Source organism: Onychostruthus taczanowskii, unplaced genomic scaffold (genome assembly GCF_017590055.1).
Source record: "Onychostruthus taczanowskii isolate IOZ18803 unplaced genomic scaffold, ASM1759005v1 scaffold15, whole genome shotgun sequence".
NCBI lineage: Eukaryota > Metazoa > Chordata > Aves > Passeriformes > Passeridae > Onychostruthus > Onychostruthus taczanowskii.
Window position 1 is genome coordinate 6,691,398 of NW_024498685.1, and position 22,347 is coordinate 6,713,744.

Below are 22,347 nucleotides of genomic sequence, written 5' to 3' on the forward strand. Positions count from 1 at the left end.
GAAGTACAGATGGGTACGGATGTCAGAAAACATCGTGTTCCAGCTAATTTCCTCATCCGAGGAAGAGGAGGCTGGCTCCGCAGCTGAAAAGCAGTGGGTGTTAATACTGACTTTCAGGACACTTTGTTAGTACTTTTTCTTCCCGCCAAACGTCTCCAGTGAAAAACGGCCAGAACCACGTCCAAAATCCTCCCGCTAAGGAAGGGGTCAGACCTCTCTTCTCTGGCACGGGAGCACGCGGCTGTGCAGAAGGGAACGCCAACCCTTCCTGCAGCACGGCAGCGCCGAGAGGGGAAGCGGCGCTGCCCGGCGAGCAGAGCGGGAGCGCTGCGGGGCGCGGGGGCTGGCGGGGCGCCGGTGCCGCGGCGGGACAGCCCCGCACCCCGGGGCCGCGCTGCCGGGGGCGCGCAGGTACGTGCGTGTGCACACGCGGGGGTGCGCGCGTCCTCGCGTACGTGTGGCCGCGGAGCCAAGGAGGGAGGGACGGGGGAAGGGAGGGACGAGGGAAGGGAGGGAGGGAGGAAGGGGAAAAGCGAGAGGGGGAGGCGGGCGCTGCGTGCGCACCCCGCGGGGCGGCAGCGCGGTTGCATCAGACGGGGCGGGCCGCGCTCCGCCCTGCCCTTCCCCCGCCGCCGCCCCGCCCGGGCCGCGGAGCGCTGCCAGCCGCACCAAAGCAGCGAGGCAAGGTTGCCTCCAGCCGCCCGAGGAGGAAACGTTGCGGCGGAGAGGAGAAAGGGACAGGGGGGGAAATAAAATTTAAAAATGTGCCCCCGCCGCGCGGCCCCGGCCGCGTCTCCAGTTCCCCGCGGGGCTGCGGCCGTGCAAGAGCCACAAGCGGCCCCCGAGGGAGGGGGCACGGGGCGGGTCCGAGCCGTGGCCGCCCTGCCCCCCTCGCTCCGGGCGGGGCGGCGGGGAATGTCCCCCCTCTGTCTGCGGCCCCTGCATCCCCCGGGGGTCACCGGGGGAGGACGAGGAGGAGGCGGCGGCGGGCGCGGCGCTCCCCCGGCGCTGTTGCGATAGCGGCGGGCGCGGCCCCCGGTAGAAGCTCCACAGACAGAGAAGCGGCATCGATCGGTCGCGGCAACAAGGACAGCAGCGACGAAAAAGAAAAAAAAATATTCAAAATAATAGCGGGGGGGCGGTCAGAGGGCACATCCCAACCCTACGTGACGGAGGAGCGGCATGAAGCCCGCCCGCCGCTTCCCTCCCCGGCCCGGGGGCTGCAGCCCCGCCCTGCCCCTGTCCCCCGCCCGGGGGGGTTTGGCTTGCGCCGGCTGCGGGGATAGGCCGGCTCGGGGAGGCGCCGCTATTTATTTTCCACCGAGATCACTTTGTTCGTGCTGGCGAAAAAAAAAAAAAAAAAAAAAAAAAAAGAAAAACATCACGGGTTTTGGGTTTTGTTTTTTGGCTTTTTGTTTTTTTGGTTTTTTTTTTTTCTAAATCTTCGCGAGTGTTTTCCACGTTTAGCGGGCTGGGTTGCGCAGCCCCGCCGGGGAGGCTGCAGTCGCTGTGCGTGGGGCAGGAGGGCGGGCACGGAGCGCGCCCGGGGCGGACGGCGGCGTGTCCAGCGATCCCCGCAGCCGCCGGAGCAGGGCACGGGCAGCGCCGGCCGTACCCACTCCGGCCCCTCCGCCCGGCCCTGCCCGAGTCGGGGCCCACACTAAAGTGGGGCTGGCAGCCGGGGTCTCGGACCCTCTCGCCGTCCCTCCCCAGCGCCGGCCCGGCACATGCCGGCGTTCTCGGGGAGCTTTCGGAGCGAGGGCGAGCCCGGGCGCGGCCGGGATAAACAACAGGATCGCGTTGCACCGGGGAGGGGGTTGGACCCTGGCGAGCCTCGCAGGGCGCTGTGCTCCCCCTCCGCCCCCGTTCTGTGTTCTTTTACGTGTTTATTTATTCCTCGCAAGCCCTGCGGCTGAGAACGCTCCCCCGCATCCCCGGACGGCGGGGGCCGCTCGCACCTTGGCGGGCAGGGCCGGGCAGCCCCCGCCATCCCCCGCACCGCGGGCATCCCCTCCTGCACCGTGCGGTGCCAGCCCTGCCCGTGTCCGCCGGCGCCGGAGCGCGGCCGGTGCCTCCGGCGGCATCTGCCGGGCCCGGGGCGTGCGAGGCGCCATCTTTGATAGCCACGAGCGGCCGCACGGGGAAGATGCCCCGGGGCTCCGGTCACCGGCCGGGCCCGGCAGCGAGGCACCGAGGGACAAGCTCGGGAATCCCGCGGATGCGCTGGCTCTCCGATGGCCGCCCGGGAGGTGCTCTTTAGGGCTCGAGTTTGAAGCCTTAGGAGTCAGAGTGCAAGAAATACCTCGAAATACCTCTTCTCTCAAAAAAAAAAAAACAACCCCACCCCAAACCCCAAAAATATTTTGACACAGGAAATTCCGCTCTTTTACACCGAGGGCACATCATTCCCAATTACCATAGAGGAGACTCAGAAGCATTTTTATGTTGGAAAAGCCCTCTTCTGAATCCAGCTGTTAAGCCAGCACTAAACGCTGTCCCCAAGTGCCACATCCACAGGCACTCTGAAATCCCTCCCGGGATGGTCACTCCGCCACTGCCCGGGGCAGCTCGTTCCAATGCCTGAGCACACTTCCATGAAGAAATGGCATCGTTGCACTAAGGGCGCTGCATCCTTTACTTTCATCTCCACCAGAGACCCGTGAAGAGATGGATGCTCAAAGGAAAACTGTTATTTCTTGCAGTCTTATTTCCTCCTGCGCCAGGCTGAGGGATGTTGAAACACACACTAATGAAGACCATATTTCTTATATATGGCAGTTTTCTTTATTGATTGCTTGATGTGAAACAATATCAATCTGGATTTTTTTTTTTCCCCACACATTACAAAAAAAAATTAAATTGGCTCAGTCTGCAATCTTTTAAGCACAGCCATATTAATTATGAGAAAAAAAAAAAAAAAAAAAAAAAAAAAAAGAAAAAAAGAGAAAAAAAAAAAAAACAAACTGAAAAACCCTCTAAAAAGTCTACCAAATAGAGCATTTACAAATGCACAAAACCATGCCACTTTGGCTTTATGGGGAAAAAATATTGTCTTCTAGATTAAAAAAAAATCTTTTAACATAAATAAGTTAGTATAATTTCTCAGTGTCTTTACAGAGTTATGTACACAGGTACACTTCAAACTTTTTTTTTTTATTTTTACATACAGGTACACAGGCAACGTAGAAATACTGTTTAAAGATGTAGTATCCCTTTTCCTCTCACAGACAAACACTTCAGGAAGTGGGTCAGATCAGAAAACAACAATATTCCAGATTCAGAGCAAAAGCCTTCCAGATTAGGTTTAAAAAAAATAATAATCAGGCAATGCAATCAGGTGGGATGATTTTACTCAACTTTTTACAGGCTATCAGTTTTGGTATGTGGATTTGGTGGGGTGGGAAGGTGGGGAACTTCTGCTACTACATAACGGAATCATCACAGCTCCCACCTCTTCAGTTCAATGCTGTAGGAAGAAATTTCACAGCAATCTGCTCTGAGCAGTTACCATGATGATACATTAAAAAAAAAATTCTTAAAAAATTTAAAAACAAAAGAAAAGGAAAAAACACTGTGGACCCACTTAAAGGGACAATACATCTTTAAGTAATAAAAAACCTACACTGCTTCTCTTCATAGATTTCTTGGCTTGCTAGATTGTGAAAGCAAGTTCCAATCAGTCACCCTCTTCCAGTCCCTCCCCCCTCCCAACAAGTTTTATGTGCTACATAAGGTAAAAACTATATACACAGGTAGTACAATGAAGCAAATAAGGAAACACCTAATTGCACAATGCTACATCCAATGCTTTTAGAGGCAGGTCTTTTAAGAGTGCCTAAAATTTAGTGTTATTGTTTTTGTTGCTGTTGTTTTGTTGCTGGTTTTTGTTTTGTTTTTTTTTTTTTTCAGTGCTTGTACAGGACCTCCATCTCCCGGAGATCGGCGATATGTATTTTTTTCCTTTCCCACTACAACTTTACATCTTCCTCTCTTCATCGCCGCCCGCCGCACCCGACGAACGAGGACGCGCACATCCTCTGCTCTGCAAGGGGAAAATTGAAGGGGGGGGGGGGAAAAAAAAAAAAAAAGAAAAAGAAAAAAAACGGGGGAAAGCGATTAGAAAACATCGACAAGAAACGCGATCCGCGGCGCAACCGGTTCAAACCGACACCGCATCCCCGGGGCGGGCGGGCCCAGCCCGGGCGGGGCCCCCGCCGCCCCCCCGCCCCGGGCCGTGCTCCCCGCACCGCTGCCAGCGGCCCCTCCATCTATCCACCCATCCATCCATCCCTCCCTCCCTCGGCGGGGAACGCGGGGGGACCCCTCCCGTGCCCCCACCCCCAAATGCGGGCGGGAGTAGCGGCATTCGCATGGCCGCGCTCGGCCACGGCTCACCCCAGCGGGACTAATTTGTTGCAACTTCTGCTTTACAGCTTAATCTCTCTCTCTCTCGGCACAATCGCAAATCGTTTTTGTTGTAAACCTCGCTCCTAACCTCGGCTCCCAAACCGCCGGCGCAATTTTTACCAACTCTCTCCCCGCCCCAGCCCTCGCCTTAAAACAAAACAACAAAAACGGGGTAGGGGAGAAGGAAAAAAAAAATGTAAAAAAGGAAGGTAAAAAAAAAAAAAAGCTTCACAACCCAGCCTCCCATTAACCCGCTCCCTTCCCCCTGCCAGCCTCTAAAACCAAACCAAAACAACAGAAACAAAAAAAAAAAAAAAAAAAGGGGGGGGGGGGGTGGAGGGGGAGGAAACAACCCCAAACCAAACAAAACAACCTCGCATTGCTCGGATTTTGAGAAAGTGCCCGGATTCCCCTTAAACCCAGCTTCTTGACTTATTTCTCCCGCAGTGCGAGGTGGCCGCGACATGCGACGGCAAGGCTGACACTGGAGGTGAAACAGCCCCGGGGGTGGGGGACAGGGGAAGCCCCCCGAAATCCGCTGGCATCTGACATGATGCACCAGCCGCGCTTCCAGCTCCGTCCCTGCACCCGCACGGTCCTTGGGAAAGGGCCCTCCTTGTCCCCGGTGCCCATCCCGCAGGAAGGCAGGGTCAGTCCCACCGCAGCCCCTGCCCCAGCCCCCTGACGCTGCCGAGCCCAGGCTGGGCTTCGCTCCTTGTTTTGTTCTTTTCAAGCCCTGCGCCTCCCACTCCCCACCCTCCAACACACACCCATTGCCGAGCGCTCGGGGAAAGCCACCCTTCCTCGGAGAAAACACCCCTCGGCGAGCCCACAGGGGCTCTAAGCCCCCTCCCCACCCCCTTAGATGCGGGATAGACACTCGGTCACCCCTTCTTTCCCTTACTTGCATCCTAATGCCAGACCCTAAAGGGAACTGACCTAAACGCTTTACGTTTGATGTCTTCCCGGGCTTGATTTCTTGGGTGTTTGCTCCACTGAACTGGCACTGGGGGAGTCTTCTGAAACCTCTTCTTCTGTTGTGTTGGCTCTTTTATTTTGAGGAGAGGAATCTACGAGGGGAAAATTAAAAACAAGGGGGGCGGAGGGGGAGGAAAAATATTAAAATATTTTCCTTCCAGATGTTTGCTCAGCATCCATGGGGGATAGACGGAACCGAGGGGGAATATTCCCAGATCCCCATGTCAGGTATTGGCTGCGAGCAGGGGGTGGGGAAATGGGCTTCTCCCATAAAAAGGAGACCCAAATTCCCTCTTTTCGGCTAAAATCCATATTCGTTTTTTGCTGAGCGCTGTGAACCTCCTCCCACCTGGGCAGGAGCCCGGGTCCCCGCAGTGGGGCGGCGAGGGGTCGGGGGATCTGACCCGCGTCTAAGGGCTCTTCCTTGCAAATCATCTACCGGCTCCCACTCTAGGCGGGACCCCCGGGACTGCAAACACTACCAGGGCTTTTTTTTTAGGGGGAAAGGGGCGGGTGGGGGGAGGCACACCGAGCCGGTGCCACGCGTGGCAGGGGCGGAGGGGCCGGAGCGCCGGCGCTGACACGAGTGGGACGCGGGGCAGAGCCGTGGGGTACGTTACCATCGGCCGCGGGTCTTTTCCTCTGGGCAGTGCACTGCTCTGCTAAGTCCGTCTGATTTTCTGAAACATCAGTCTTTTGAGCTACACAGTGAGTGTCCTCTGAGATTCCCTGAGAACCGACAAAAACCACGGTTTGGCAATTCCCGTTTACATCCAAGCTCTGGCGGCCGGCGGACTTGCAGACGGCTTTCCGTAGCCGGGGGGGTCTGAAGTAGAAGTCGGGCGAGCTCCCCTTCTCCACGGCTTGCCACTCGTACCTGCCTTCCAACGGCCTGTGATTCTGGAAATCGAAATTCCACTTCCTCTGGTACGCCTCCTCCATCTCCTGCAGGTGTTTCTTGAACTCCCTGTTGAGCTCTTCGTGGTTCACCGGCCCGAAGAGGTTCCGGCACGCTGACGGCTTCGGGTACTCCGACTGCCTGGCCTCCATGCGCTCCAGGGTAGGGCTCCCATTAGAAATGCGGACGTTTGACATCTCCCCGCACGCTGTGGCTCCAGGCGGCGGTTGTTGTGCTCGCTGCTCTCTCTCCGCGGCCTCCGCCGCCCTTTATTTCCCGGCGCCCGGCGGCTCCGCTCCGCTCCTCCGCTCCGCGCTGCCCCGCGCTGCGGCCCCGCCTCGGCTCCGCTCGCCCTCGGCCCGCGGAGAAGGGGCGAGGAGGCGCCCTTGCATAAGCGCCGGCCCGGGGATGAGCCCCGAGAGCCGCCGCTGCCGCCGCCGGGGAGCCCCGGGCGGGTGAGGAGCGGAGCGCGGCGCTGCCCCCGCGGTGCCGGTCCGCCGCCGATGGCGATGGCGCTGGTGCCGATGATGCCCCTGCCGATCGCACCGCCGCCGCGTAGTAAAAGCGAGACGGAAAAAAACAAGAGACGAGCCCTTTTCTCGGTTGCCCAATATGGCGATTGAAGGGAGGCTGACGAAGAAGAAAATGATTGACAGCACGGGTCTATTTAAACAGCCCAGCCGCGCCATTGGTTACGGCGGCGGGCGCCGCCCCGTCCGCCCGGCCCTGCCCCGCAGCCGCCGCCGGCTCTAAAGGTGGGACGGGACGGGCTGGGAGCGGAGGGGAAAACGGCAGGGGTGGGACGGTATCGCTGAGCTTCTTCTCATCATCCCTCTGTAAAGCCCGCAAAGCCCGGCGGGGTTTGTGCCACCCAAAAAAAACACGCACTCCATCCCGCCGCTGCCCCGAGCGCCTGAGGAATGGTGACGGCTGGTTTTGAGTCGGGGCTGTGACAGGAGCGTCCCGCCGCTCTGGTTTGCCCGGGTTGGGCGCGGGCGACACGTCCCCGACGAGGTCCGGGGCTGGGAGCAGGCTGAGCACCCCAGGGCATGCCGCGGGGACCAGCACCCAGACCCGCAGCGCCCTGAGCCCACTGCTGCGGAGATCGGGCTGCTGGCTCCTAGTGCCAAAACCATCATCTGCCCTCTCGGAACAGAAAGGATTAGGTTAAGAAATGTCTCTAAAATAACCTCTGCCGGGATTTCAGATGTCAGCTACTCGGGGAAAGAAAAAAAAAAAAAAAGCATTGGGGTTTGTCCTGTTTGCTCAAAAGATTAGATGAGCAAAGAGTCACAGCCAGGGATTTTCTAAGCAACTTCCTCGAATAGTCAGAGCAGGTGTGGTGGACTTAAGAGCAATCGTGCACTCCTCTCTAGTCCCCTTTTCTCCAGCTCTTTCCACAGGCACCTTCACTCACCAGGCAGGGCAGCCCCCCAGTGTGTTGTGTGACACTGTGGGTTCTCTCAGGCACTGAAGGTTATGACATTTCCAGGTGCCCAGATCCAGTGACTGACCGTTTGGAGGGTCCTGAAGGCTCTTCACACCAATCCATCTGGGCAGGTCTCCTTTGCAAGCAGAGCAACCCTGCCCAAACTTCACGGTGGGAGGATGAGTGGGATAAACAAGTAGCAAGCTATCTCAACAAGGCAGGGGTCAATATAATGGGTTTAACTGGCTGAGATGACAGTCAGCAGGTTTGGCCTTGAAGACATGGAGATTTTACACTCTGGAGAGAGGACACAACCTTCGCACAGTGCTCAAGCCCAGGCCAGCACTTTGCTGGCCATCATCAGACTCAAGGCCTCCAGCTTCTGCTCACAGCACTCAGCAGGGGAATCTCAGTATCATCAGACCCAAGCTCAAAAAAAAAAGTTATGTGTACAGGCAAAAAAAAAAATCAAAAACAAAACAAATGAGATTAGTTTAAAAACAGGTTGAATAACATTATTAGCCAGCCATGTTATTTTTATTTATATGCTGGGGGTTTTAGTACTTGGAAGTTGTTTTTCAACTGCTCTCAGAAACTACAAATTTCAGCAATTCACTTGCAGAAAATTAAAGCTAATGTCTGCAGGACCTAAGATGTTTTTTTGAAGTTACAAGTCCATGATAAAATTCCATCACCTGGAAAAAGTGGGCCTGCATCTGCTGTATTTGCAGGATTTCTTCTTCATTTCTCTAGGCTTTCCTGTCTTTGACTTCCATTGCCACCAGCAAGGAAGCTCCTTTTCAAGCTTCATTTTCTCTGTCAGGTGTAGGGACACTGAGCTTGTTTTGTTGATCCACACGAGGAAGTTGTAACTAAATGATCTGCAGAAAGTGTCTGAGGATGCCCAGGGCTCATCCTGCTGATGGGGGCTTCCCTGCTGGTAACCTGCTGAGTGTCCCACCCCAGACTCCTCAGGTGAGGAGTTCCCATTCTCGGCTCTCTGGGAGTCTCTGCTTGTCTCCCTAATCCACAAGGGAAAGGCAACCCTCTTGTCTGTAGGATTATGACAGTTGTAACAGAGTGTAAACACAAACTAGGAGAAAGAAAAAAAGTGTGGGGAGTGTGGGTTTCGAAAAACTGAAACCTTTACTGCCCACGAGTAAAGCAGCAGCAACATGACAGCAGTGCAACAGAGAGCACTGATTTATCTGAAGCCTTTGGAAAAGAAAAAAAAAGAAAAAAGAAAAGAAAAAAAAAGTTACTGTAGGACAAGAACCTTCTGGGGTTTTTTTGTTTTTGTTCTGTTTATACTTCCCTTAGCACAAGGGCCTGAGACTGAGTCCCTGGATGCTGTACAAGTATATTGAGCGCGAATAATTAAATACAAAGGGGAGGAGAAGGGGGGGGGTGGGGGAGGAGAAGAGGGGCGCGAATAATTTAAGCCGCTGATGGAAGCAACGGAGAAAATGAAAGATGAGTGGTCTGCCCCTCTGTTTATTCCTCTATCCCTTCTCTATCACCCTGCCTCACTCTCGGAGGAACTGGGGAGAGGGAAAGGGGAGGCGATGTACCTCCGCAGCCGCGGTAGCTGCGCGTCTTTCCGGGGGCAGCGCAGCCCCCAACCCGCGCCGCCGGAAACGTTGGGGTCGCGCTGGGACAAATCATCAGGAAAAGGGGTAAAATTAAGGAGAAAAATTAAAAATTAAAAAAAAAAAAAAAATCAGAGTGTCTCAAAATTAAGGAGAAAAATTAAAAATAAAAAAAAAAAATCAGAGTGTCTCCCCCGGGGTGGGAGCATCCGCATCCCCGGAGCATCCGCGGCTGTGCTCGGGTTCGGGGTTGGTCCCCGCCGCTCTTTCGGCTCTCTCGGCTCGTCCCCCCTCCTCTTCCACACGATCTCGGCAATCCACCTTAAATCGCTGCGGCTGCAGAGGGGAAAAAAAAAGAAGACTGTGTCTGCACGACCTTGCCATGATCTAAAGTGTTTTGTTTACAGTCAGGCACCCCCGATGGCTGCAGCAAATCGGGACAGAGGCAGGCGCCCGCCCGTAGTAGCAGTGAAGCGTGGAAAAAAAAAAAAAAATACAGGAAAAAAATATACTCGAAAGTCCCGGAGTGCAGCTGTGGAAAGATCAGAGCGCCATCGTCTTGCAAAAGAGGGGCACAGCAGTGGGGCTGCGGGGGAGGCGGTGCGGGGAGGGCACGGGGGCCAGGGCTGAGCCTCCCCCGCAGAGCTCCAGCCTCCCACAGCCGGCTCTGCCCCGCTCCGGGGCCGCCTCCGCTGGAGATGCGGCCAGTCAAAGATCGGAGGAGAGGATTAGAGAGAGAAAGGAAAACAAACAACAACACGAAAGCCCAAACCCCAAACAAAACTTGGAGAAGTGAAGCAGGAAGGAGGGAGGAGTGTTTGTAGGGGGGTCTGGGCAAAGAATGTCCTGGCTCCTCTAAGAGGCTCTGGACACCCTGTCCCCTCTCTTCCCACTACCCTCTCCTTGCTCTTGTTTGGGCTTTTCCACTGGCAGAGCTGCTCGCTGTTTTTCTTTCCTCCAGAACCGCTTAGGCAAGCCTCCCGTCTCCTTTTTGGCCACCCTCCTTCCCCAGCACTTTATAAGGCTGTCCAGTGAACCAGCAAAGCCCATCCGAACCACACACACAAAGCACCTGGGTTGCTCGAGGTTTTATATATTCCCTTGCAAACATGGGGGAAATTGGGAATCATACCTGGGCTCCTCCACCAGGATGTGTCCTCCAGAGTCGAGGATGAAGAAAGCAGGGATATGGCATGACCCCTCTGGAGGTTTGAGGAGGTTTGTTCCTAACCCACCTCAGCTGTTACTGAGCCGGTGCCGCTTCCCCACCTCTCCAGGTTTTCAGGCCAAGTGCTGATTTCTTCAAGCGATGTGGGGCAAGCCTGCCATGAGATTTAGGGAGCAGGCCCCAAGTATTCACTATATAATATTGACTTAACAGGAGCCCTTCCCTTCTGGGCAGGATTAGGGCCCGGTGAGGTTCAGCTGCAGAGACTGTCAGGAAGGAAAGAGCCATCAGTGTACAAAGGCTCTGGGACACGATCCGGCAGTGCCCAGGGGCAGAGCACTGCCTAGGAGGTCAAGGAGACGCTACCCTCCTGTGCAAGTGGCATTTGAGACCTTTTGCTCATTTGCTGTAAACTCTAGAGGGAGCCTAAGGACAGAGATCAGGCCAGGGCTTGGCCTTGCTGCTGGCAGCGTCCCCGGTGCCCGCCTGGCTGTCCCTGCCGGTCCCGCTGCCGGCGCTGCTGCGGGCTCTGCTCCGCTCCCCTCTCGGCAGCCGGGGCCGCGGTGCCAGGGGTCCCGGCCCTGCCAGCACCTGCAGCAGCCTTGGGTGGCTCAGGTGCCAGGACCAGCCCAGGGGATTTTGAGTCCTCGTGAGAGTGCTGGCAAGGTACAGCTTGGGATTTGGGGTGTCCTTAAGGGGATTTTGATGGTGTCCTTAATGGGATTTGTTTTTAAAGGCAGGTGCTGTGTCAGAAATGCCTCTTCTGTGCTATAACGATACGGCAGGTTACACAGTTATGTCTGCAGAAGATACAGGTTAAAATACTAGCACTGAAAGTACTCATTCCAAAGAGAGAACTCGTTCCCCAAAGAGAGAACTCTCTGCAGCTCTCTGCTTGTCACCAGCTTCCCTTGACTTGCTAAAGGAGCAGTCCTTGTGAAATACCCTGATTTTGTCTCAGGGAAGACCCTTCTGGTCTGGCTCAGACAATTTTAGTTTTGTTTTTCATTTTGTTTGACGTGCAAAATAGAAGCAAGTTTGAACTGCCCCTGAAGCACAGGTGAAGCCAGGAGTGTCCCACAGCCAGCAGTGATGGATGCACTTTTCTGGGTAACCAACTTCTCCTTTTTGAAACCAGGAACAAGAAAGAGGATGTTAATATACAGTCTCTAAAAATAAATACACACACTTGCACGTGATGATGTTGAGTTATCCCAGCAAACACTACTGTTGTAGAGGTGAGGCCTAAACCAGTAATTGATTGCTTGCTGTGAAGTGACCTAATTTCTCTGAAGAAAACACACCGTATGAAAAAAAGTAATCTTCAGTCTAACTCCATATCTCTAAGACTTCTCACTTAATACATCACATAACCCATGCCACTTTGTTAGAATAGCAAATTTTTAACATAAGAGTCTTAACTAGAGGCTTCTTATGGCACCTAAAGTTCCTTTCCCTTTCCATGCTCCTTCCCTTCCCTCCTGCTCCTTTCTTCCTCCCTTTCCCCTTCTCCTTCCCTTTCCTTCTTCTCCTCTCCCTCCCCCTCTCCCTTTTCAGGGTGTGGAGAGGAGTAACCTGCTCTGTGTTTATAAAGTTCTGAGTATCAAAAGCCCAAAACAAGAGCTGAGCACGAACAATAACCGAGAGCTATTATTGTCGCTATGAGATTAAAGAGCTTTCCAGCCCCTTGCTCTGCCACCTATGCCTTTAAGAAAGTTTCCCAACAGAAGAATTATGTGCAGTGGAAATGAGTTGTCCTGTTTTTCTACAAAGCCTGAAGTGAACCTTTCTGGGAAGGGAATGATATTTTGTAGCAATGTTTTCTCAAGTACAATTCTTTAGGTTCCCGAGTGATGACACATTGTACAGCAATGCTCTTGGCACAAGGCGTTCATCTGTGAGAAGGGATGCTGGCCCCATTTCTTACAGCCATTCATTAAATAAAAACACCCTGTGTCATGTGTTATGTTCCTCTGAAATGTTTAACGTTTTTAGTGCCTGAAATTATATGGTGCCTGGATAATTTTTTTTCCCAGAACACAGCACTAACCTCTAAGTCAGTTACTGAACATTGTTGGAAGATCTTGTTGTTTTTCGTTAGTGTTGTGTTTTGTTTTCATTTGGTAGGATCCCAACTTCATGCAACAGGCTTTTTCAGAATACAGAACTATGTAAATGTGATGCTTACAGCTGACCACAAAGAGGCCGCTCACCAAAAAAATACCCCGACATAAAAACATCTGCATATGTTAGAATTTTAGGCATTCTGGGTGCTGTTTACATGAGAATCTAGCCCAGTTCTCTTTTTCACTTTTGTTTTTCTTTTTTATTTCTTTTTTTCTTCTTTTTCTTGTTTTTCCTTCTTTTTACTTTTTACTTTTTCTTTTTTTTTTTTCTTTTTTTTTTCTTTCTTTCCCCAATGGGCTGTATTAATTGCCTTAGGATCAAGAGGTCTACAAACATCTTCCTTATATAAACAGAGGAACTGGTCTGGCTAATTTCTAAACCCTTTAAGGAAGATGACCCATCTCACATACCAAAATGATGGCATTAAGAAACAGATTACTATCAGGGCTTGGGATCTGAGTTCTGGTCCTGGCTTCCCTTGGCCATGTCATGCACATTGCTGCAACTCTTGGCACCTCCATTTCTTCCCTCACCCTTTTCCTAATCTGTTTAGACTTTTAGCCATTGGCAACACTCTGTTTGTACAGTACCACATCTTGTTTGTGTTAACCAACCTATCAAGGCAATTGTACAGCTCCAGGATGCAAAAGCCAGTGCATTTACCTACAGTGATGGGATGTTATTACAGAGGAAGATGGAAAATGGATTCTGCTAGCATCTGGCAGTGGGAAAATTGTTATGAGGTAGGTGACAGGCATTTCAGAGAATCATAGAATCACAGAATGGCTTGGGTTGGAAGGGACCTTAAAGATCATCCAGTTTTCCACCCTCCTGCCTTGGGCAGGGCCACCTTACACTATCCCAGGTTGCTCCAAGCCCCATCCAGCCTGGTCTTGGGCACTTCCAGGGATGGGGCAGCCACAGTTTCTCTGGGCATCCTGTGCCAGGGCCTGACCACCCTCACAGGGAAGAATTTCTTCCTAATATTCAATCTAAACTTGCTCTCTGGCAGTGTGAAGCCATTCCCCCTTGTCCTGTGACTCCGGGCCCTTGTAAAAAGAAGTGCTCCACCACCATCCTCCCAGCTGTGCCCACCAGGATGGTCCTGCCAGGGCAAGAGCCTCCTGAGCCCAGTTGGTGAGGGGCTGCATCAGTGCTCCTGACCCTGTTCATGACTGACCTAAACCAGCCAAGCCTAAAAAAAGTAGAGCAAGCTGGCAAGTCAAAAAGCAAACACTCTTTCTCTGAAGCCAGTCTATTGCAAAATGCACTGTGGCCGTGATTTCAGTGGCATGTGAGAAAGATGGAAAAAGAGAGGCCTTTTATTTACCAGCACTTGTTCTGGGTTTCCCTCATAAGGAGTTAAATGTTTCTCTGAGCAGAAGCCTAATCTGCTGTGATTTTGACTCTCACAAGCTGCTTGGTTTGTTCTGGCTGCCAGCAGCTAAACTTGGACACCTATTCAAAGAGGGGTACCTAGAAGCATCACTTTAAAGGATTTGTCACCTTGTTATCTCTAGTTTGAAAGGCTTTTTGAGAACAACATCCACTCAGGATGTTTGCAAAGGACAAAGTTATCATCGCAAATGTCGTGGTTTATATTTAATAACTGACTTGAATGACAGCAATGAAACAGCTATGAGAGGCCTGGCAATCCTCCTTTTCTTCTGTTGCCCCCCACTCCAAGCCTGCAAGAGACAGGTGGGAATTTTAAAAAAAGCAGCAAAAGCTATGGTCTGACTCAAAAACTGTTCCTTGGATCTCTGCAACAATGTCCTTACAGAAGTTCTTCTATTCCTGGTGGTCTCCAGCACTCTCAAGCCATGGTCAACCTCTCAGAACTCCTTTGCCCTTCCAAACCAATGAAAACCACCAAAAATTAACCCAAGCCTTCATCTGTCCCTGTGGGTGTCTTTTTGAGCCCACAGCCCCCTGTTGTTTCAAGGGGGGCTGAAGAACCTGAGCACAGCCAGACTTCCCAGGCCACTAGGGAGCCTTTTCTTGCAAGCCTTCAGAGCAAACTGTGAGACCTTGCTAGACCCTGCCTTGCGTTTGCCTCACTCTGGTGTGGTTGGTTTGCTCAGCCCCAGAGTTAGAAACAAAAACCCCAACTCTCAGCATGCAGAAGAGCCTGGTCAGCCACCCAACAGGCCACATAAAGCCTGCTGAGCAGTCAGGACCTGCTCCTCCAAGGCATTCAGGTGGGTGAGCACATTTGAAAACCTGTCTGGTGGTTGGCAAGAAGCCTTCTCAGGGTGCCTGGTGGGAAGGGGGAGGTTGGGATGGCTCTGAGGGTGCAAAGTCACTTCAGGGATTTCATAATGCTGGGTTTTCAAAAAAATAATATGTTGGGGTTCTTTATCATTTCTTCTGCTCTTTTGAGGCTTCCTCCTTACCCACAGGAACCAGAAGCTCATTCTGCTGTGAAGGAAGGATTCAAGGATTGTGGCAATAGCGTGGCTTCAGGACCACGAGATTTAAGACAAAAGCAGAACAGTGATAAGTGCTCACACCAGGAGCTGAGGTCCACTTTGGCTACACAAGGGAGAAGTGGAATTCAGCTCTGGATAGATGATCTGGAGAAGTATTTGAGAAGACTTTCCAAAGGTTCAAAGGTTAGGTTAGGTTCAAAGCTACTGAAGTCTTGCTTGCAAGAGTGACTTTAGCACTAGGGCACCTCGACTTCATTACAGTCATGCAGACCTCCAAGGTAACATTCTCAAAAATAGTTACATCAATGTTACGTAATTTTGCTGCCTGTGAAAAATGTTTATATTTAATTGAAGTGATTTTAATTTGGTCCTACAGCTTCTGTGAATGTTCCTAGCAATGTTTTAAAATGGCCATTTGTTTCTTCTTACAAATTGCAGATTTTTGTAAGGGTGATTTAGTTGAATCTCTTGGTGAGAACAGAAGCATCTTCTGCAGCTTTCTTGTCTCCTTGCTAATTCTTGGTAGACAAAGCTAGTGATAATGCTAATAAACTGTGTTTCTTTTGTACATTCAGATATTGGGCACCTGTAGCTTGGGCCCTGAGGGCTAGTTACTTCTGAGCAATTTCACAGAGTTTGTATTTAATTAATAAGTAATTTGATTCTTTTCCTTTTTGACCTCTACCAAGTGATAACAGCCTATCTTTCAGAAAGTCAAGTACGAGGCTTTCTTTTCCCCAGCAATTACAGAACTCTAGGCCTGGCAAAGGGCCAGAGCACACAGGGACAATGTTCCACAGTCACATTTTGTACCTCATTAAAAAAATAACAACAACAACAACAACAGCAGACTCGCACGTGAGATAAAATACCTTTATTTTCCTCCTCCCTTTGTTTTAGAAATATTCATTTATTCATCATACTTCCCGTAAAAATGCCTGCACACATACACATTAACACTGGATTTTTTTCTGCTGAAGAAATGATGTGTTAAGATGTCCTGTGTTATTTTTATGAATTTAGTTTGGCTTAGATCAAGCTACTGTCAAAGATCCCCCATCTCAAGGTCTCTGTGGCAAGGGATTTCTGGGTGACTGATGGTTTGGATTACTTCAGTTTGGGGGTGCTTCTCTTTAAAAAATCCCCAGAAACCCATTGCTTCTATGTTCTCTCATGTTGAGTACCTTAAAATCAAGAGACTGCTAAGTCACTCTGGAAAATACTGGCCTGGAAGACTTCACCCATCTGTGCAAATACACCACAATCCAATTAAACTGGCAGACTTTGCAATTATTTGCAGATTTCCACAATCTGGCAGCAGCAAGCAGATACAGCCTGCATTGCATAAGCGAGTTGTCGCAAGCCCGTGTGCCCCACGGCCTGACAGAGCTCCCCAAAATCCTGGAGGAGGAGGAGTGGGCAGCGTGGTGTGTCCTGCAGATGGGCACACACCAAGGGGTGGGCTTCAGTGCCAAAAGCATCCCCAAGCTGAGCTCCTGGCCCGGGAAGGGCAGGGTTAAACCTTACAATTTGCTGCAGCATCCCCTCCACGGCTACAATGTCACAAAGCCAATTCAAGAGGTTTCCATCCTTTGCCACTTATTCTTACATCAGCTTTAAGCAAGGCCTTTAGAATGAAACTGAAATGTAAGAAAAGAAATTAACAAAAATAAAAGGGTTGTGCAAGGGAAATAATCCAGATGATTTTGCAGCACTGCTACAAACTGTTGCACTTTCACCACTGACAAAAAGGGAGGTCAAAACGTGGCCTTTTCTGAGGAAGAAAAGAAGATGCTAAACTCAGTAGTAACCACAGGACTACTTCCTCAACCTAGAACTAATTTTTGCGCTAGCAGGGGGAATGAGGCTTGGAGAAAGGGTGAGCTGGATGATTTCTGTGGCAGTGCCCCATCAGAGTGTTTGTAGGGGATGGGATTCCCTCTGCCAGACAGATTAAGATACTCCAAGGCTCAAAAGTATTTTCAGTACTTTGAGCACTCAAAGATACTTTCAATTCAAAGAAGCAGTGTGTTTGAAATTAATCACATTAGTGTGTCAGCACAGAGCTAATTTTTGCGCTAGCAGGGGTAATGAGGCTTGGAGAAAGGGTGAGCTGGATGATTTCTGTGGCAGTGCCCCACAGAGTGTTTGTAGGGGATGGGATTCCCTCTGCCAGACAGATTAAGATACTCCAAGGCTCAAAAGTACTTTCAGTACTTTGAGCACTCAAAGATACTTTCAATTCAAAGAAGCAGTGTGTTTGAAATTAATCACATTAGTCCAAGCTTCAGGCTAACTTCTTAAAATCTAGGCCTAGACTCTTGTAAAAAGCCCACCAAAACAAAACTCCTTCAAAGTCACTTTTTTCCTGCCAATACCATTTCCGGCTGCACATTTTCACCCTGGCTTCACCTTCTTCCTCTATTGGGCGGATGCTCCTCTTGGGCAAGGTTTTTGCCAGGCCTGGGAGGTGCCTCAGATTAAATTAGTAATAAAGGGTGGGGCGTTGTTTAACATTCAGTGTGGCTCCCAGTCTGGTTCACAGCACACCCCCACCAACAGCGGTGTTGGCAAGACCCCCAGGTCAGTACATGGTAGGCACTAAACCTTGGCCCCAGGTTCTCAGCCTTGGAGGGAATTCCCAGTCCTCAGCTGGTCCCTGCCAGCTGGCATTTCCATGCAACATGAGAGGGAGATCCCCCAGAGGAAATGAGACATTTTCACAAGCTGTGAGGTCAGTGGATCCTAGTGCCCCACAATGTGAGTGGAGCTGAAGCAGCACTTTGAGCAAGGATCCAAGTGGGTGAGTAGTAGGAAAGGCTGAGGCGGGAAGCTCTGGCCTGAGACCTGCTGCTCCCAAGAGCTGCTCTAGTCACCAGCCATGGCTGCTGCAGGCTCTTCTGGAAACCATGGAACAGCAAGGAACACTCAGCTCTGCACAAGGCCCAGAACCCACAGGAGGAGGGGATGAGGGAAGTGAAATCTCTTTAAACTGTGGAACCCAGCCTGTGTGGGAGACCCATCTCAGTTGGGCGAGTCTGCACCATTTCAGCAGCCTTTCCTCTCAAGATCTGCAGCCATGAAGATTTTCAAGCTCTTCCTTTCCAGAAACAAGGAATCAATCCCTTCAAATCATGGCTGTGTCCTCTCTCACAGCACAGAGCTCATTCAGCAGCTCCCATTTCAGATCTCACCTGCACCCGAACCAACAGCTCTCCCAGGTCATCCAGCCTGGGAATTCCTGCTTGTCTTTTGGGGTTGTTTCAAGTTTAGGGCTGAAACACAGGTCTTTTAAAAATGAATATATATATATATATATATATATATATTATAATTCTCTCTTTTGTTCTGGTATTTATTGTCATGCAAAAAGAAAATATTTCACTAGAGGAGAGCTAACAAGCTCTAAGATGATCAGTTCAATAATCTTCTCTGAACATCCATTTAAAAATGGATCCAAGTAGCATGATGTTCTAGCCATGTGGTGTAGACACCTTCATAGAAATAAGGGAGAACATGGATGGAAAAGCAGCAAAGTTAAAATAAATAGTTCCAGAGCATCATTCTCTACTTGGGTAACACAGCTCAGGCTTTTAATCTTAAGACTGGGATTTGTCTCCATTATTGCTGATGCATCTCCCTTTCTCCTTATTCCTACAGAGTATCTTCTTGCCAGCTGCTGCATTGTCACCACATTTCTCTTCACAGAGAAAAGCAAGGCACAATTCTTCCCAAGAATATTTCTGAGATTCACATTCTCTGAACCTCAGAGAATGGAAAACAATTCTTATCATTTGCTGTGCCTGTGTTTGTGCAAAAGTAGAATGCAATATGGAGGTTGTTTACCCAAAGTGATGGTGTTTTAGTTTCCTTGGCCTGTCAGGGCCAATGTGTGTGTGTGTGTCAGGACTGTCGGCTGGCAGTCACAAGATGAGTGCAGTTGTGTGTAGAGTTGAGTGCTTGGCATATTCAGTTTAGATGAAATGTAATATAGTGTAATATAATATGGAATAATATGGTATAATAAAGTAATTAGTTAGCCTTCTGATAAGATGGAGTCCTCCTCATCATTCCTCTCCTTCGTCAGGACCTTCCCAGCAAAGCTGTACTGCATTCCTTTCTGGGAAACTGAACTCTTCTGGCAAGCAGATCTCCTAGTTTGTCAGCTTTCAAGTCCATGGAGGTGAAGCAGCATTGGCTCATCTTTTCTGGGGCAGTTTGCAGAGGTCTATGGAAATCCCAGCTATCACAGAGCACAGGGTCCAAGTCACCTCATTGTAGCTGTGGAAAATGGGATTCCTCATCTGAACGACTCATTTTCCCACTGGATGGAGCACCATGAGAAGACGAGTCATCCCTTTTCTCTGGGACACCAGCTGGGATAGGTGAATCACCCTCTGGATGTGCCAGTGTCTGTCTGTGGGCTTTGGAGGGTATCTGCACGTTGAGTTCAGACTGGATGTGAGCTTCTAGTCAGCCCGATTTAAACGAGTCTTGCCCGTAGTGCTGGCATCTCCCCGAGGTTTCCATTTGCAGCAGCACTGTAACAGATGCTGAGAATACATTAAATGCTTTCCTAATGTCACATTCCCATGTCTGCAATCATGGTAATTGCCTCAGTGGAGTTTTGCAATTGCGAACGAGCAGGAAGCCATCTGCAAAGGAATCTGTCTGTTAAGATGTGGCCCCTACTCTGGAAGTGCTTGAAAAGCCTCAGCACATTTCTTGGGCTTAAGATAGAAAATAAAAAAATAAATTAAAAAAAAAAAAAAAGTCAGACTCCTGCAGCAGTATGGAAAGTATCCAGAATATACTCCAGTGATCCAAGGAATAGACTGACTTTTGCTTTGGGACTGTGCTAATTAAATACTGCTAACTACATCTGAATAGAATTAAGTCTAATTTAAGGCCCTTTCTGAGCTCCAGGGCAATGTAGGCTTGTCCTAAAAAAAGAAATTACCGACTGCTGACAACAGGTGTCAGCAACAGGAGCGGCTGAACCAGGGCTGAATGTGAATTAGCGGCAAGTGTAGGCAAGGACGAGCTAAGTTCAGCAGTGTTGCTGCAGCCACGACGAGACCTGGCTGGAAGCAGGGATAAACCTGGGGAGCAGAGCAGGTATGAACCAGAGCCGTCAAGGGCGCAGCTGCTCTCATCAGCGTGTGCAGATAATCAGTGCAGATGTAATTTTCTGTGGCATAGATAAGGTTTGTTTTAGCACCACACATGCCAAAAGCACCTTGGGTTCCCATAGGAATTCTTGGGTGGCAGCCAAGGGGAGTGTTTTGCAATGAGTACTTTGCTCCCTTCCTCTTACTTCTCCCCCCTGTCGTGCAGTCCACAGGAGTTCCCCCAAGGAGGGATCAGGTGTTTTACTTCTCTTTTCCATGTGTATCCATATTAAGTCAAGCAGGAAAGGTGCTACAAGGGCCTTGGACGAACAAGAGCAGTACTGGCCCCACCAGTCCTGTGCTGGCAGCTCTTTCACTGCCATTTCCTGCTGGCTCCTCCACTGTTTTTCTCATCATGTTTCTTTAGTAACATCCCATGTCTCTTCTTCTCCCCCCTTGCTCTTTTGCTTTTAAATATACATTTATGATGGGGGATTTTTCCATGCCCTTTCTCTGTAATTTATCCCATATGTGTATATGACTCTTCCCATAAAAAGCTTTTGACCAAGTCTGTCTTTGGTTTTCATGTTTTGGCTTTATTTTTAATAATTTTTGCTGTCATGCTCTTTTTCTCCACTGCTTTCAAACCCAGGCCTGTTTAACCCTTTCAGCCTTCCTGACCTCTACAAGCACAAACATCAGTTCTCTCTCCATATACTGTCATTCCCTCTCCATCAAGGAAGCAAGAAAAACAGGTTTGTGGTTGGTATTTGTTAGCAGAACAAAACCAGCAGGTTAAAATTCCTCTGGGCTTGTTTTTGATTTGGTAAAAAGAAGGGGTAAGGGCAGGACTGAGAGCTGAGGACACACACCCAGGCTCCCACCTGAGCTGAGTGGGACACCTGCTTCTCCACAGGTATGGGGAGAGGAAAGGCAGCAAACCCGGACTCAGTGAAAGGAAGGGCAGTTTCATCCATTTCAAAAGAGTCACACCCACCCCAGATTAACACCCCTGTTTTAATTTACCTTCATACCTCCTGTTAGAGTAATTTATCTTCCAAGTCACATTACAAAATGAAAGCTTTGCCAGGGGTTAAGGGTATTGGACCAAGCTCACAGGCTTTCCCTGCTTGTAAGTGTTCAGCACTTTCACATAGGTTAGATTTCCTGCAAAGGAAGAAAAGACAATTTCTGATTGTTCCTGATTTGTGACAAGGCTGTAGAGTGGATCCACACTTGTGCCCAGAATAAGAGCCTTTAATACTGTCTCAAGAAAAACAATTGTGCATATGCCCAGCTTTCCATTGTAGAAAAGCAGACTTATTGTGTTAGAAGGGCTTAACACTGCCTTCAGAAAGCTTAAAAAAGCAAATGAGAATTGTTGATAGTGGGCAGGAGCTGGGACAGCCATTGGTGTCATTGTAGAACAGCTGCAGCAATTTTTTGGACATCCCACCTCAGGAAGGCTTAACTACTGGACCTTTTCCATCTCCACCTTTAGGAGTTGGGGGTATCTGAGTAAGGAGCATTTTAGATTCTTTGAGGGAACTAGGCTGTTGCTACAGGATCACTAGATTCTCCTTTCCAATAGAATATGCCAGGATATGCAGATGAAAAGCCCTCATTTGGAAAGGATGAGTCTGAACTCATTTGGGTCTGAAGTCATGCAAATTGACCAAATATGTTTGTTGACTATAAATGTAATAGCAGAAAACTTTTCTAGGGGAAGATGAGCCACTTGGACCTGAGAGATCACCTTCCATGCCATATTTTACTCTATATTTTTGCTTTTTGTTGGTTTTGTTGTGTTTTGTTTGGTTTAAAAAACAAACCAAAAAAAAAAATCACCTCAAATTAAGGTGATTATCAGAGGGAATTCTACTTTAAACCTTTGGGAACTGGGATAATACACCTGATGGAAAAAACTGCTCATGTTTGTTTATTCTGACCTGTCCCCTTGCCAGCTCTTTGCTTTGTCCTGCAAGAGACAGTGGCCAATCACTCCCTCCAAGACATTAATGAATTTATTGGCATTTATCATAGATGTCCTCAATCAATCCTCTCCAGGCTATAAAATTAGAGAAGGTTCAAAGAACAAGCTCAATTAATGCTTGCGTAATGGAAAGCCATCTCATACTTTGGACTACATTTGTCACCCTTCTCTGACTGTTTTCCATTTCCACATGCCTTTTCCAAGCTGAGAAGAGC

The 22,347-nt window shown here is 49.9% G+C and overlaps 1 protein-coding gene across 1 annotated transcript; it reads right to left on the bottom strand.

Annotated features, from left to right (window-relative positions):
• Window positions 1-2,761: 2,761 nt before the first annotated feature.
• Window positions 2,762-6,480, bottom strand: CDKN1B (cyclin dependent kinase inhibitor 1B). The gene is made up of 3 exons (XM_041398689.1): window positions 6,006-6,480; window positions 5,347-5,477; window positions 2,762-4,042 (listed from the first exon to the last, which is right to left on the bottom strand). The coding sequence occupies exons 1-2, from the start codon at window positions 6,478-6,480 to the stop codon at window positions 5,356-5,358; spliced, it is 597 nt and encodes a 198-aa protein (XP_041254623.1). The 3' UTR covers window positions 2,762-4,042; window positions 5,347-5,355.
• Between the last annotated feature and the right edge of the window lie 15,867 nt (window positions 6,481-22,347).

Coding starts and splice junctions, on each gene's coding strand:
- CDKN1B (XM_041398689.1), bottom strand. CDS start 6,480: ATGTCAAACGTCCGCATTTCTAATGGGAGCCCTACCCTGGAGCGCATG. Junction 5,478..6,005: donor GAAAAGACCCGCGGCCGATG/GTAACGTACCCC, acceptor TTCCCCTCGTAG/ATTCCTCTCCTCAAAATAAA.